The sequence below is a fragment of the Haemorhous mexicanus genome, chromosome 1, assembly GCF_027477595.1.
Source record: "Haemorhous mexicanus isolate bHaeMex1 chromosome 1, bHaeMex1.pri, whole genome shotgun sequence".
Taxonomy (NCBI): domain Eukaryota; kingdom Metazoa; phylum Chordata; class Aves; order Passeriformes; family Fringillidae; genus Haemorhous; species Haemorhous mexicanus.
In genome coordinates this window covers 135,963,635-135,977,733 of record NC_082341.1, presented here as the reverse complement: position 1 = coordinate 135,977,733, position 14,099 = coordinate 135,963,635, and the positions used below count along the sequence as shown (strand labels likewise).

The window sequence follows — 14,099 nt, the reverse complement described above, 5'->3', positions numbered from 1 at the left end:
AATCATTCTTGTACATCAGTAAGAAATTTAAAAGTGCCAAATATGCAACTGAAAAAGAAAAATAAAAAATAGTAATGTTAATAATGTGCTTTAAAATTCCAATTAATACTGCTAATTATTGCAGTGGTATGAATAGCATGTATTCATGTTTTGTTACTAAAAGGTACAAATGAATAGAAATCAAGTGGAGAAGAAAAACTCCTATAAAAGACAAGACAGTGAACCCATGCATGCTGTATTTTGAAAATAATTGAAGAGAGAATATGAAATCTTTAAATGTCAACAATAGTGCTCATAATAAATGTGTATCTCTTCAAGCCAAAGAGAGTCAGTGAGGAGGTAGGAAAAAAAATATCAAAGATGTATCATGCCTCCAAACAGCAATTGCCCTAGACTTTGCAGATAAATTATTAACAGACAAAAATCCCAAACACCAATGCAAGAAATTTAATAACTGGCATAGAAATATTTTGAAGTTTTAAATAACAAAAATAGATTTCTCATTTATTACAAAATATAATATTAGACTTGACATACGAAGAATTTCACCAGAATGAAAGCTCTGGTAGCTACTTTCCTGGTAAGAATATCTTAGGCTGTCAAGGAACTTCAACTTAATAGAAAATAGTAACAACAGCTGATGACACTAAGCATGAATATTTTGGATTAGAATATATAGTAGGAAAGAATCAGGGATGAAAGAAGTTACCAGAAGTCACAGATTTTCTGTCTCAGGATATAGTCAAATAAATAGCAGAGACGTATATCCTTTATTCTAATACAAGTAAAAGTCAAGAGGGTCAGCTAAAGTTATTAGGTGAATGTTAGATATAGAAATCTGGGCCAGAACATAAAAACTTACCTAAATAACCAGTATTATCTGCATTTTCAAAACTATTTGGTTTCAAAAAGCAGGTTCTTAAAATGTTATATGAGTGGCGAAATTATGCTGGAGACAAATTATATTGAGACCTTCAAATACTCCTATACTGAAATCATGAAGCCACAAGTAAAGGAAACATTTCTGAAGAGTAAGCACAGAGTGAATATTCTTCAAAACCTCATGTTATCCAGACCTAAAAAAACTAAAACCCTTTTTTGTGTGTCTTCTGTGAAGCTACATGCAGAAAGTTCCATAAATTGTCACCTATTTTGCATCTCAAAGCAGGGTTATCCTGGAAGCCAATAGCTTTTTGAAGGTAATAAGAGGAAGACATGCTAGAGCTGTCTTAAAATGACAAGAAAGAGTAGGCTGTTGGAGAAAAGCACTGTGGCAGCCTGTGGCAGATTTGAGGCCAAGGATTGACTTGGATTCATTTCCATGGGACTTCAATTTGTGTTTGAAATTAGGCATGCATCTAAGAGCTTGCCTGAAGAGAATACATAACAAATAATGTAATTTTTTATCCAGATCTCACTAGGGCTTTTTGCAGTGGAAACAGAAGACAGAAGACGGTATTTTCTCAGAATGGAACACAGAATGAAAAGTTTACAAGAATAAGTACATAGGCTTGTAAAAGAGATTGCAATAGAAGTATTTACCACATATGAACAGAGAAGAATACTGAGATATTTACAGAGTAATAGAGAGGGAAGTATATTTTGTGCTAAAGAATTATTGTACTATATTTCCACACTCTCTCTTTTGAGCTGCAATTCTTGGAACTGATATTTATTTCCGCATTGCCTGCAGTGAAAATTAAAGGCACGTAGTGGATTGGTTTCTAAAGGGGCTAAACTGCGGTTAAAGTCACCTTTCCAAAAAGGGGTTGAAATCTCTCCTCACATCTCCTCACATAAAATCAAGTGAAAAAACATCAAGAAATTGTCCTCTTTCAAGTTTTTCTGTGCATAACTTCTGTCTGAAGAGGAGCTACCGAGTTTGTCTGCCTTTGTTTTTTTAATGGCCACATATGTCATGCCAGTACATTGCTGGCCACCTATTTGGATCTTGAATAAAACATTGGGTGTGTTGTTTCAAAACAGAAAATTACTTTCTGTGTGAAATTGGTTGGAACAATTTTCCCAAGACACCATTCATTATCAGTAAAGACCTACAAACATGTCAATTATGTGTGCTTTCTCATCTACCACTCATACAGAAGAACATCATTGTCTATAGCTAAAGTGGATACTCATTTATATTGAATTTTGCTTTGGTTTTGTCAAGAGATAAATGTGAATTGCTGAATTCATACTCACCAACACAACTCTTTCCATTTGCATCAAGCTCATACCCTTCATAACACTGACAGACGTAGGACCCAGGTGTGTTCACACAAATCTGCTCACACGCATGTTTCTCCACAGCACAAAGGTCCTGAGCTACAACACATAATTGCATGAGTATGACATTCTTTAGCCTTCTACAATGCACAGGTAGACCATAGATCAAAATAAATTTCAGGAAGCTATGGACAGCTCTTTAGAGATGAGCTCATTTTAACACAGATCATGCCAATGTTTTTGGGGTTTTATTTTGCATAACCAGATAAATGATGATGAGGTTGGAAAGGGAAAGAAAAGGAAAACACAACAGCAAAAAACTTGGGCATATTTAATTTCTGAGTTTTAGAATTTTTCATTTTTACACAAAATACCATAGCAAGTTACCCCTCCCATGCAAAAGCTCTCAAAAAAACGACCATGACAAATGAGGTCAGTTCAGCACCTAGCCAAATAAAGCACACTGGGCTTTCTTTTCAACAGACTAAAGCTTTATGAGAACCCCAAGTTTCCCCAGCGAAAGCCCTGGAAAGCAGAGTACTTTGTGCTGCTCAGAGACTGCTCAACACATAATGGTCATTTACAGCTACAAAATAGGCTTTTGGAACATGTTTGAGGAAATCAGCCAAGCAAAAACAAATTTTCTTTTATGGCTGTCTGCTTCATATCAAGCGGCATGATGAACAGCATAAACAGTCGCTTAACTCTTTTGTTCCAGTGTAAACACCCACAAATAGATAATTTTCCAGCTTGTTTCAGCTACGTTCCTCTTTTGTATCATTTTGTCTATTAATGTAAGATTTGAGCATCTCTAGAGAAGAATGGGAGAGATTAGTTAAACAAACAAATACAGTGTAATAAGTAAAGAATACACATTATCTGACACAAACACTCTCCTCCAGAAAAGTTAGGCCACAGTACATGAAAGGATCATCCTTTCATGGATGCAAAACCATAAAAATTAAAAAAATGTAAGAATGTTTTTAGTTAAAAAAAAATATTTCCCAGCATGAAGTGAAGTTGCCAGTTCATTGCTGATTGAAGCCATTTGGTTAAGGGCTTTAAAGAACTGAGTGCTGATAGCAGCAACATTAAAATGTCTCACAACATTAAAAAAAAAAAGAGAATAGAAGAATGAAAACAGAGTCTAACAAAAGAATGAAAAGTGAGTATAGCATTAGCTACATAGCATTCATTTTTTCTGCACTGTTTAATTCAGAAAGTGTTAAATTTTGTATGTAAAGAAACTATTGGTTCATTGAAGAGGTGCCAATACAACCAAACCTTAGATAAATACATCTGGTTTATGTTGATCATGTACTGTACTTAACATAAACATGATGAAGACTTATTTTACTTAGATGTCAAGTGAGGAATCCATTGTCTCTGTGCACTTGTGGGCAATTAACAGCTAGTGAAGGTAACTAAAATACTCCCACACTGTGCGTTTTTCTTTCACTGTGGTTCTCCTACCTCCAGAATTAAGGTGTCCCCTTTGTTCAGGCTTGGCTCCCCATCCTCATGAATTCTGTTACATCTCTGTGGGGGATTTAGATGTAATTGTTTGACCTCCTCTAGTCTGATAGTGCAACATCTCTCCTTCACCAATGACTTGCACCATCCTAGCACATTTAAGGCCAATTTGATGACTCTCAGATTTCCAGTGCTAATTCCTAAAATTAATTTATAATTTGGTGATGTAAAAAAACCAAAGCCTACAAACACATTGAAGGACTAATTTCCCTTTCATATTGATCAAGCTGCAATCTGGTATCATCTGATTGATGATCAAAGCAGGTCAATCAAAGAAATCATGTGAGAGGTAAGTGGGGGAAACAAATAGATATCATAGCTAAAAAAGAAGGTAAAGCAATGCAACAAAGGGCTTTGAAAAATGGTAGAGAGGGAGCATGTTGAGGGCTACTGTGCATGGGTCAACAACACGAAAATTACATACAATTCCAAAACTCTTGGAAATTAACCTGTATTTGAAGCAGTGCAGTGCCCAAATGTTGAACTGCTGGCTGAGAAAAACTACAGAAATGTAAGAGAGTAAAAAGAAGAAGAGACAATAAAGAAAGAATTTTTCATACTTTTAATTAAATTTTTTTAAAATTTATTGACATACCTTCACTGTTTCATTGGTGCTTAGTATTTGATATAAAACAGCTCTAAACAAGAGAGCCTAAGAATCCACTAATCTCAAGATACCTGGTAGTTTTATGGCACTCTCCTGAGATACAGAACATCAAACACAATGATAGGATTTCAGCCTGCAGTCTTCACTTTGGTTCTAAATTATCAATTGTAAGAGGTACATCCTATGCTCTCATGATGACTCTCTCCCACAGTTTCTTGAAAAGATGTTTTCCAAAATTTTTCTTCTGGTTAAAATCAGTTTAGCAGCTTTAATTTGAATCCATGCACTTTCATCTGAATCTGTACACTGCTGTGTAATAAAAACTTGAATTTTTAGCACATACATTTTCTGTAAGTAATGAAAGCATTACGTAATTTCTTTAAAATAAGGTGGATACAGAAATAAATTAGGCATATCCCTCCAATGTAAATTGCTGCTAATTACTAGGAAATAAGTTTAAATGAACAAACAAAATAATGATGACAAAAATCAAAATTATAGTGAAATAAAGTTTGTTATTATATACTATACAGCCAATTATTCAAAACTGAAAAAAGTCAACACTTTTAAAGAGAGGAATGAGAACATAAGCAAGACTTCTGAAAACATTCTTTGAAAGGTTGCAAACCTTTTTATTTCCACCAGCAGTCAGAAAGAGCTTTTCAGAATGTCAGGTTATTTCACAGTTTTCTAGTATGAGGTTTATTGCACCATTCTGTACCTTTTACTACTGTTGCTAGCTGGAAAAGTTAGTAAGGTATCTAAATTCACTTCATTTGAGATGACAAAGTTATAGATTTTGTTGTTTTTAATTGCTGAACTTAAAATATCAATAAAATTCAAATGTAATTTCATATAGTTACAGTGTACTTCTGCAGAGTTGTGTATAAACTGGATGTATTTTAGAGAGATTTTTAAGAACTTCACTTAAAGCAAGAAAAATAATTACAACTTCACTTTTCTAGACACTTTCTGATGATTTTCATTAATTATGTACTGACCTCAGTTCTTTATGAGCCCAACAGAAAGGGTAAGTGATGTCAAATACTTTTTGGGAGTATGAAAGAGAAAGAAAGATAACATACTGCTGCAAGTCTTCTGGTCAGCATTCAGAATGTATCCTTGTTTACATTTGCACAAGTAGGAGCCAGGGGTGTTTATGCAGAAGTGATCACAGTGATGCTCAACTATACTGCACATATGAGGCACTGAAACAAAAAAGGAAAACATTATTAGCTGCTATTCCTTATTACTTGTGGTCACAACTGAAAAAAAACTGGTGTAGAAGATTTTAGTGAAGTAACTCAGAAATTTCAAATTAAATGTTGCTAGTAAAGACAAAAATGGGATCTTAAGAAAATAAAAATACACAAAGGAGTATCTGAAAAAACTAATCATTTAGTGGCCCTATGAAGACAATGAAACAAACTTATTATAATCAACTTTAGAAAATAAGTGAAATTTAAGTGAAAGATGATTTAGAGGACATTCAATTTCTTGCAAGAAGAAAATCACCACACAGCACCCAATAATAAAGAATTATTAAAAAACAACTTAATGAAGATACTGTTTTGCTTGCTTAGTTACTAATGTTGAGGAATGTGCAAATAATACATGATGACACTGAGGATATATAACTCCAAGATTCATTATGCAGGAACTGAATTGAGCTACCCTCCAGATTGTAAGTCTTTCTGAGTCTATTTTTGTTCTGTTTGTATTTTATGTCTCTAATAGCAAGTATTAAAATGCAGCAGACAGACAATGAAAGAGAAAAAGAATGAAGGCCCATTCAGTCAAATTCATTGTTGAACTATTTTTCTCCAGAGCAGTATTTGGGGATTAAGAAATCTTGATGTTTTCTTTCCAGGGCAGCATTGCTTGTATGTAATCTCTATAACATATAGGTGAATTACCTCTCAGAGAACTTTGTGTGCAAAATTATCTATTTTGCTCAACAGCAATTAGGGATTGATGTGTTCCTTAATGTGCTAGGTCAACAAAACTCTAGTAAAATTTATGGAATGGATATTGACAGTCATCTTCTAAAAGCCACAACAGAAGCCTGCAAAGTACCTTAACCTGGTAGGTGTGGTACTTGTGGAAAAAACCCCACATGTAATTTTAATATATATACTATGTATCTGCTCTTTGGCATGATTATTGGAGTTAGGTATTTATTGCTAACCCACAAACCAACACAGCTCCCTTATTTCTTAATCAGCTTCTTGGATCTCATAAATTTCTCCCATAATAAATCTTCTCAAGTACTTTTATTTATGTGAACACAGATCTACTTTGACTTCTTGTCTTGTTATCTTCTGTCATTCTGAAAATAAAAGCATGCAAATGACAGGAGTCCAATAACTCAGGTTCCTTCTGAGAGTACATTGTTGCTGTCTGTTACCAATCTTCCCATCTACCACACAGGAACAGTGTACATGTTCTGAAGTGTTTCTGTTGCTCCCATTTCAAAGCAGAGATACTCTGGTAATTAGTCTGATTTCTGTGGTGGAGTCTGCTCTCTGAATGATTTCTGCAACCTCATCTGTTGCAGGAGGTGTTTGGTGATCACAGGAAGGTAATAGAAAGGGTGATCTCATAGTTAAGGAATCTGAACATGAGCCTTGCTGTGAATTAGCTCTTATCTCTATATCACAGGGTCCTTACTTGATTTTGGGCAAGACAATAATATCAGTATCTTCAAGGAAACATCAGCCTTCACACGGTAACTGTTCAGATAGAGACACCTGAATCTGGATTTGCAAGGATGCAAGTGATGGCTGTAGAGCTGTGAATAACATGCTGAATTAATCCAAAAATGTTACATGCCTGAAAATCACATCAGGGATTGCACTGAGTCAAATATTTAAAGTTAGTGGGTGGTTTTCCTCTAATGTAAAATGGGGGTGACACCACTATTTACAGGAATATAATAAAGATTTCATCTGCTCCTGATTGCTCCATCCCAAGTCCTGAATTTCTCACACTTCATCTAATCTCCATCTCCTTTCCTGGATTCTGTTCCCATTTCTATTGACATTTTTCTGAGTTTTCAAGTCTTGTCTTATTCTTCATGCCTCTGATCCCTCAGGATACTCTTTTGCTTCTGTTTCACCTTGCTGACTAGTAATAAAAAGGGGTCCTGGCTTCATCTGGTGTTTCTGACATCCCCAAACCTTTAACAGCTAGGCAACTGTAGGGAACCTCTGACTTAACAGAATAGAGCACATCCAGTTCACAGGGATTCTTCTGAGAATATAGGTCCTGGGTACTTAGTAGTCTCCCCCATCCAGTAGTAAGTAATGGTTAATTTGGCTTATTTTTTGTTTTCCCCACAGAGCTTCACCATTTGGCCGTGGTTTTCTCTTGTCATCACAGGAATCATGAAGACACATTCCCACAGACACAAGGGTGATTCAGACACAAGGACAGCTCAGGCGACAAGGTCTTTTCCCACAGCACAAAGCCCAGCAGATAGCATTCCCAAGACTTGACCAGAGGGGTACCTTCAGTTGCTTTAGCAAAGAAACAAGGTGTCCAGATGTTCCACTCAGCTACAATGATACTGCCTCTGGGTCCACACTTGGGAGGATTTAAACTAACCACATTTCCTGGAGGAATACAAGCGCTCTAGGAAGCAGAGGCTATGATTACTGTCTAGAAATTCATCAAGCTGAATGCTGCTTCACAATCAAGAGCAAATAAAATGTTATGGATCCTATCTCAAATTTATGTTGAAATCCATATGAATCTAACAGCTTATACTCTCTGTTGAAGCTGGGTCTGAGTTTTTAAACGTCTTAGGATCTCACTTTGAATTCTCAGCACAGCAAATCCTGTGGAGGCATTCCCTGGGAGCAGGAGGCAACTGCTATCCTTGTCACCTCCACAGTCCTCCATCAGCAGTGGGGGGGTGGCTTTACTGAGGAATACATAATTTTGATTAAAAGTGAGCTAAAAACTCTAATAAATGTATTGCCCAGTCAGAAAAAAATCCCAACCAAGTAAATGGTATTTGTATGGGATTTGTTTCTAAAACGCAATCTAAAAAATCAGCATTTGCTGTACATTCCATTTAAACTCTGAATCCATGATTAGTTTACTCTTTCTTGGCTTTTAAATATATCCCACTATGCCAGATAATAATACAGCAAGGAAGAAATGGGAAAAAAATCTATTATCTGATGAATGTCTGTGTTGGTGTTTTGTGCTGAGACAGTTCAGCTGCTCTTTGAAACAATTTTGGAAAAGACCAAGTAAGGAAAATCCTCCAGACTATCCTTACAATAAGCTGCAGTTCTTTTCTGGCAAAAGCATCCCTAGACATGAGTGACCATTTAATCTTACCATGCATTCTTTTTCTGGATTCTAATGAAAAGACATCAGCTTAATGCCAAAGTTGTAGGAAATATTTTCACATTTATCACAGGAATAAATAAAAAAGTCTACTAAGCACACAGATTAAAATAAAATTAATTACAAATGCTATGATATTTGCAAAAGCTAATTCCTTATCAGAGAATTAGAGATGGACACGATATCTCTATTGTAAGTTAATGCCTATTAAAATATTTACCTTCTTGTATGAATGAATAATGTCACTGTAACGGCTTTTCCTAACTTCCTGTATTTAAAATAGATGGAATACACAACCTGCTAAGTCTGTGTTTACTTCCAGTCACAAGACATAAACAAAAATGATTCTTTGCATAGAATTCGTATGTAAGCTTTGGAAGAGGAATTCATGGAGTCTCAAGACTATTGAAATAACTGAAAGACAATTCAGCAGTTTAAAGTTTCACTACTAAGGGAGACCACTCTTAAAATGAAGTGATGAAAAAACTTATCTAATATTCAAATAGCAGAGATCATAAATTTATTGCTATTATGCAATAAATAGGAAAATCATAATATGTGTGTTTACCTAACTGCCTAAGACCATGAGCAATTAAATCCCATTTTATGGCTCTTAACAGTAGCATGAGTTTTCCCCACATGTGTGACTGCTGTTCTGGATGCTGTTTGACTAATCTCCTTTCAATACATGTGTTCTAACATATAAGGTTTCATGTAAAAAAAAAAGTTTAATTATAATGCCTATTTTTTTCTGTTTCACTTTCATCTATATATTCAAATCTATAGATAAAAATCTTACCACAAAGTTTAGTCTGGAAGGCAGAGGTCAATGTTTCAATCTGACTGAAATTAGCAACCAGAAACACATGTTCTTCATGTGGTTCACTCCCAATGGATTTCAGAGTGTTCATATCCACTCTTCCCACTCCAATAGCAAAAATTAGGATTCCTGAGTTACGTGCTTTAGCAGCAATCTCTGCCACGGGATCTTGAGGTCTCCCATCTGTCACTATCATGATAATTCGGGGCACATTCTGCCTCAGAGGTCGAGCCCCCTCTGTCTCTGAAAACGCAATGTTCACTGCGTACTGCAGAGCCAGTCCAGTCATGGTGCCAGTGGACAGGTGCATCATCCTCTTCACCGCTCTTTCGATGTCCTGCTTCCGCCTGAAGGTCTTCAGTGAAAACTCCTGTTTGACGGTGCTGCCGTACTGAATCAGACCCACGTGCGTGGCATCAGGGCTGATGTCCAGAAACTGCAAGATGGTCAAAATGAACTCCTTCACTTTTTCAAAGTCATAATGACTCACACTGCGAGAGCTGTCAATGATGAAAACAAGGTCCAGACGTTTGTTGTTGCAAGAGTTTTCTGAAAGGAAAATGCAAAAACAATACTTAACAATCTCAAAAGGCAAATGGGTTCTGGTTTACTGTCTAAACAAACACTCTGACAAGTGCTGTGAAAATTCAGGAAAAACTGGACATACCACAATTAAGAATACTTGGGCAATATAAATTTGTTCTCCAGTATATTACAAAAACTGCCTGATACTTGATCATTATATGTATTTGTGTATATGTGTGTGTGTGTGTCTCTGTGTGTGTGTGTGTGTGTGTGTGTGTGTGAGGTAAGGGCCCAAAATGGTTAATGGCAGTGAAATGGTGAGATAGAATCACAGAGCTTAGATTGGAAAGGACATTAAAGACCATGTAGTTCAACCCCCCATTGCTGTAAGCAGGGACATCTTCCATTAGACTGAGTTTCTCAAAGCCCCATCCAACCTGGCCTTAAACACTGCCAAGGATGGGACATTCACAACTTCTCTGAGCAATCTGTTCAAGTAAAGAATTTCTTCCCTATACCTAATCTAAACCTGGCCTCTTTTAGTTTATTATTAGTTCATTCCTTCCTGTCCTACCACTACATGCCCTTGTCAAATGTCACTCTTCAGGTACTTGTGCATTACCCTGTTGTGTTATGGTTGAGATTTTGACCTCATTCCCCATGCAAGGGTGGAAATCCTCTCTGAATGACAGTTAACTATTAAGTGGGCTGCACTGTGATGCTTTGTGTGGCAGGGCCTGAGAATTTAGAAATCTAATACTGTGACAAGTCAGGAGGATATAAGTGTTTCATTAAAAACAGAGAAAACAGAACACAAAGAAATATAGGTCAAAAGCATCTGTTAATTGCACTGACTGATAAGAGAAGGGACTGATTTTTCAAGGAAGTTGGCACTAAGCAGCACTTTGCATGTACAAAGTACTGTGCTCAATGATGTCAACTGCAGCTGTGAATGCTCAGCAGTTCTGCAAATCAAATGTCATTATTTCAAGCATGTAATTAATACCCATCTGGAGAAAGTTTCATGTATTGGACTAGCTCAGCATCACAGAGAAATTATATGGTTGCGTCAGAGAGAAAATCCTGTTGTCTGCAGTGGCACTCCACTCAGCCAAAAAAACACTCACACTGAACACTCCCTGAAATGTATGTCAGCTATCATAGAAACCTTTTTTTCCAAGTGTCACTGAAGCAGAAATATTATAGACAGAGTATATCTATATCTGACTATGGCACAGATGGGCAGGCCAGGCTATTAGGGATAGCAGCAGAAGTGAAGGCTGGCTGTCTTCTAAGCATCCTAAGAGCTTTCTGGGACTCTGGGTATGTCCTCTGGCTTCTGTTCAGTATACTTTTCTGAAAGAATATGAGAAATAGTAGACACATGCATGAGTCGCATGATGAGAATGGATAGAGACTGACCATTGACAGGAAGCCAGCACATGACAGGCTTGAGGCAAGCCTGTGAGTTGAGACATCAAACTTGCCACAGAAAAAGACAGCATATGGAAAAAGGACTTTGATGGGATGCTGATGAAAAGAAATCAACAGAGTGATACAATGTGTATACTAAAGACTCCTCCAAATTAGGAAATCCCTGCATTATAAAAGCATTGCAGTTCAGGGAATAACTGCAGGTGGCACTTTCTTGTCCTTAAATTATTCCACCTGTATCTACTTTTGACCTCTGTCAGAGACAGAACACAGGGTCAGATATACCTATGGCTTCAATCATTGTGTCTGCTCATCTTCTTAAATTCCCGTGGCTATGAATAAACTGTGAGGTTGTTAGTTGTGTTTGTATACCCAGCTCGAAAGATCAAAGATGGGAAGAATGCTCATCAGATTGCAGTGGCACCCTCATTTTACTAAGATGAGACACCCCTAATCAGTAGTTTCCTGTATTGCCAAACCCAATTCAATTCCCAGCGCACTGTCATCCATCTTGTACAGTGAATGAGGCACTAGTGAATGTTTGGTGGAAAAGTAGTGTCTGACTGTATAATCAAAGGTCATGTCATACTGCAGTGGTACAAGTGGGCCAATCAAGGACTCAATTGGAAAAATGTAGACTGTCCTTTAACCAGATTCACTTGTGACTGCTGACGAACACTCATCATGCACTTCTGCCAAGGAAGGGGGTGAGAAAGATGCCTGTTTTCACTCGTTAACTCAGAAGCGTCTTTCATAGATTACCAAGAACATTTTTTGGCATAGAATAAAAATGCTCTTTAATGACAATAAAAATGACTGCCTGGATTTATTCATGTGCAGTCTACAGTACAGCTTTATTCATAAGCGTAGGAATATGCTCGAGTTGCTTATTCTTTCAAAATCAGAGCAGGCTGAATATAAGCCAAACTGAGCAGAAACAAAATTCCAGTTCTAATGGGATACAGTTATCCTGATATAACTATTTTCCACCTTATTATCTTAATTACCTTATATATAAAAAATTACAAATTATCTTTACTAATATAACATGAATGATTCCAGCAATACGAAGATAATCCTAAGTTATGATTTGTAGGAGCAGACCAAGAGGAAAGAAGGATAATTACAGAAAAAAAGGTTAAGAATATGTGTGTGTTTATGAGGGGAAGGACAGGTAAGAGAGAAGGGGAAAATTGATGCTATTTTATTTCCCTTAAAACATTTCAGCATTGATTCACTAAATGTAAATCATGCTTGACAGCCTGATTGCTTTCTATGATGAAACGACTGCCTGCACAGATGAGAGGAGAGCAGTGGATATTGTCTACCTAGAGTTCAGCAAGGCTTTTGACACTCTCATAACATCCTCACAGGCAAACTCAGGAAGTGTGGACTGGGTGAGTGGACAGAGTGATGGTTTGAGAACTGGCTGAACAGCAGATCCCAGAGGTTTGCACAAGGTCTAGTTAGAGGTCTGTCACTGGTGGTGTCCCCCAAGGTTCAATACTGGGCCCAGTATTGTTTAGCTTTTCACCAATAACTTGGGTGAAGGGGCAGAGGCCTCCTCAGCAAGTGCCCCAACACACAAAGCTGGGAGGAGCGGCCGATAGCCCAGAGCACTGAGCAGCCCTTCAGAATGACCTCGACAGGCTGGAGAGATGGGCAGAGAAGAACCATCTGAAATTCAACAGAGGTGAATGCAGGGTCCTGCACCTGGGGAGGAACAACCTGCACCAGTACAGGCTGGAGGTGACCTGCTGGAAGCAGCTCTGCTGAGAAGGACCTGAGGGTCCTGGAGGACAATGAAATGTCCATGAGCTGGCACTGTGTTCTTGTGGCCAATAAGGCCAAAGGTATCCTGGGGTGCACGAGGAAGAGCATTGCCAGAAGGTCCAGGGAAATGACCCTGCCTCTCTACTCAGCCCTAGTGAGGTGCCATCTGGAGTGCTGTGTCCAGTTCTGGGCTCCTAAGGACAAGAGAGACGTGGAGCTGCTGGAGTGGGTCCAGAGGAGGGCTACAAATATCATGAGGGGCCTGCAGTATCTCTCTTATGAGGAAAGGCTGAGAGAGTTGCGCCTGTTCAGCCTTGAGAAGAGACAACACAGAAGGGACTTCATCAATGTCTATCAGTCTCTGAAGGGACGGTGTCAAGAGGATGGACCAGGCTCTTCACGTGGTGCCAAGTAATAGGACAAGAGGCAAGGGGCAAAAACTGATGCACAGAAAGTTCCACCTGGCCATGAGGAAAAACTTCTTTATTTGTGTGGGTACACTTGAACAGGCTGCCCAGAGAGGTGGTGAAGTCTCCCTCACTGGAGATATTCAAGAACCATCTGGACACAATCCTGTGCCATGTGCTGTGGGATGGCCCTGCTTGAGCAGGGAGGCTGGACCAGATGACCCACTGTGCTCCCTTCCAACCTTGTCCATTCTGTGACTCTGTACAAACAAATCAGAACTACAGCCATGGTGTTGAATCCTTTTAATTGGAATATAAAGATTTGGATGCCAGTCTGAAGAGACTCATTTGTCTATTCTGAAGTCTGAAATGAATCTTGGTGGGAAAAAGCCCGAAGAGCCTTGATGGACAGAAA

The 14,099-nt window shown here is 37.9% G+C and overlaps 1 protein-coding gene across 5 annotated transcripts in view; it reads right to left on the bottom strand.

Moving 5' to 3' along the window:
• Positions 1–14,099, bottom strand: part of MATN2 (matrilin 2) — a 68,507-nt gene that overhangs the window by 34,055 nt on the left and 20,353 nt on the right. For all 5 annotated transcript variants that reach the window (XM_059864276.1, XM_059864309.1, XM_059864285.1 and 2 more), the window contains exons 3-5: positions 9,525–10,094; positions 5,452–5,574; positions 2,203–2,325 (exon numbers count right to left, since the gene is read on the bottom strand). In XM_059864276.1, coding sequence (XP_059720259.1) covers positions 2,203–2,325; positions 5,452–5,574; positions 9,525–10,094 — 816 coding nt within the window. The remainder of the gene's footprint in view (positions 1–2,202; positions 2,326–5,451; positions 5,575–9,524; positions 10,095–14,099) is intronic.